Source organism: Galeopterus variegatus, unplaced genomic scaffold (assembly GCF_000696425.1).
Source record: "Galeopterus variegatus unplaced genomic scaffold, G_variegatus-3.0.2 Scaffold12195, whole genome shotgun sequence".
Classification (NCBI taxonomy): Eukaryota; Metazoa; Chordata; class Mammalia; order Dermoptera; family Cynocephalidae; genus Galeopterus; species Galeopterus variegatus.
This window is the reverse complement of record NW_007738306.1, coordinates 33,788-35,376: the sequence shown is the minus strand read 5'-3', so window position 1 is coordinate 35,376 and position 1,589 is coordinate 33,788. Positions and strand designations below refer to the sequence as shown.

Here is a 1,589-nt window from a genome sequence, read left to right as displayed (position 1 = left end):
AAATACTTATTAATTGGCCCTTTTTAGAAGATATTTTCCAACCCTTGGTCTGGATAGCCACTTTGGACCTAATTCCTTTGATGGTTTTGTTTTATTTTTGGCTCTTTTGCTTTTCAAAAGTTAAGCTCTCTAAGTTTTCTTATCCTGTTTTTAGTGCCAAATCATATTAATAATGTTGTTGAAATAGGTTATTTGCTTTCGTAACGGTGATTTGTATGTGTTTTAGTATCAGCCTGTAATCAGAATGGTTGGTTATTTAGTTAATAAGCTGTTAGGGAATTCCTTTGGTTAGCAGGTGGAATGAAAAGGAACTAGAACCCATGGCATACTCTGTATTTTAGGGCTTCTTTTGTACCTAAGCCCCTAGTTGCTTGTGATAAGGTATTTCTTTACTCAAGTAGTTTATGGTTTTGTCTTTGGTAATCCTCACCTTACATTATAGGGATTTTTGCACGAGAGCATGGATCAAATAAGAAATTGGCAGCACAATCTTGTGCCCTGTCACTTGTCAGACAACTCTACCATCTTGGAGTGATTGAAGCTTACTCTGGACTTACAAAGAAGAAAGAAGGAGAGAAAGTGAGTCTTTAGACTTTAAATCCCAGTGAAGTATTTTAAGATTCAGTTTAGCTTTTTCTTTAGTATTTGGCTAAAGAAATTTAATTTATAGTCCTAGGAATCTTACCTCAAGAAATGAAAATGGCCCTGCTAATCATCTCTGTGGCTGGCTTGATGCTATGTTCATGAGGAGTAAATAATCATGGAAGTAGTTCTCTCACTGAAGTAATTGACTCTGGGTTTAGGAATATTGAAGACTTACTGTCAACTGTAGACTCTTAGCTCCACTGTAGTAGATTTGAGTAGTATATATGTGTTAAATGATTTTATGGTCATCCTTTTTCTGTAGGTGGAGCCTTACAAAGTTAACCTCTCTCACGATTTAGAACATCAGCTGCAAAACATCATTCAAGAGTTAAATCTTGAGATCGTGCCCCCAGTAAGTCTACAGCTATTTAGATCACCTTTGATTAGAACTTCTCTCTCATCAGACAAGCAACTCATACTACTTTTTTTGTTTTTATTTTTTAATAGCCCGATGATCCTTCTGTGCCAGTTGCACTCAACATTGGCAAATTGGCTCACTTTGAACCATCTCAGCGACAAAACCAGATGGGTGTGGTTCCTTGGTCACCTCCACAGTCCAACTGGAATCCTTGGACTAGTAGCAATATTGATGAGGGACCCCTGGCTTATGTGAGTGCAACATTGTTTTTGAGATCAAACTCTTGTGTTTTATTCTTGTAATGTATTTCATTAGTATGTATAGGTAAAAAAAATGGATTCTGTTTGAAGCTGAGTTATGTGCATCTGTTTGACTATTGCCTTCCCATTTTATAGGCCACTCCAGAACAAATAAGTATGGACCTCAAGAATGAATTAATGTACCAGCTGGAACAGGATCATGATTTGCAAGCAGTAAGTCTGTGAAATATTTAAACATATGGTACCCAGAGCTTCAGGTATGGTCAGGTATGGTTCTAGGTATGTCAGAAGGAGAGTGAATAATCTATTTTGTCTTTTTTTTTTTT

General features: G+C 36.6%; 1 protein-coding gene across 1 annotated transcript in view; it reads left to right on the top strand.

Annotated features, from left to right (window-relative positions):
- Nucleotides 1–1,589, top strand: part of DHX9 (DEAH (Asp-Glu-Ala-His) box helicase 9) — a 30,270-nt gene that overhangs the window by 1,160 nt on the left and 27,521 nt on the right. The window contains exons 2-5 of the mRNA XM_008595031.1: nucleotides 432–579; nucleotides 908–997; nucleotides 1,093–1,254; nucleotides 1,399–1,476. Coding sequence (XP_008593253.1) covers nucleotides 432–579; nucleotides 908–997; nucleotides 1,093–1,254; nucleotides 1,399–1,476 — 478 coding nt within the window. The remainder of the gene's footprint in view (nucleotides 1–431; nucleotides 580–907; nucleotides 998–1,092; nucleotides 1,255–1,398; nucleotides 1,477–1,589) is intronic.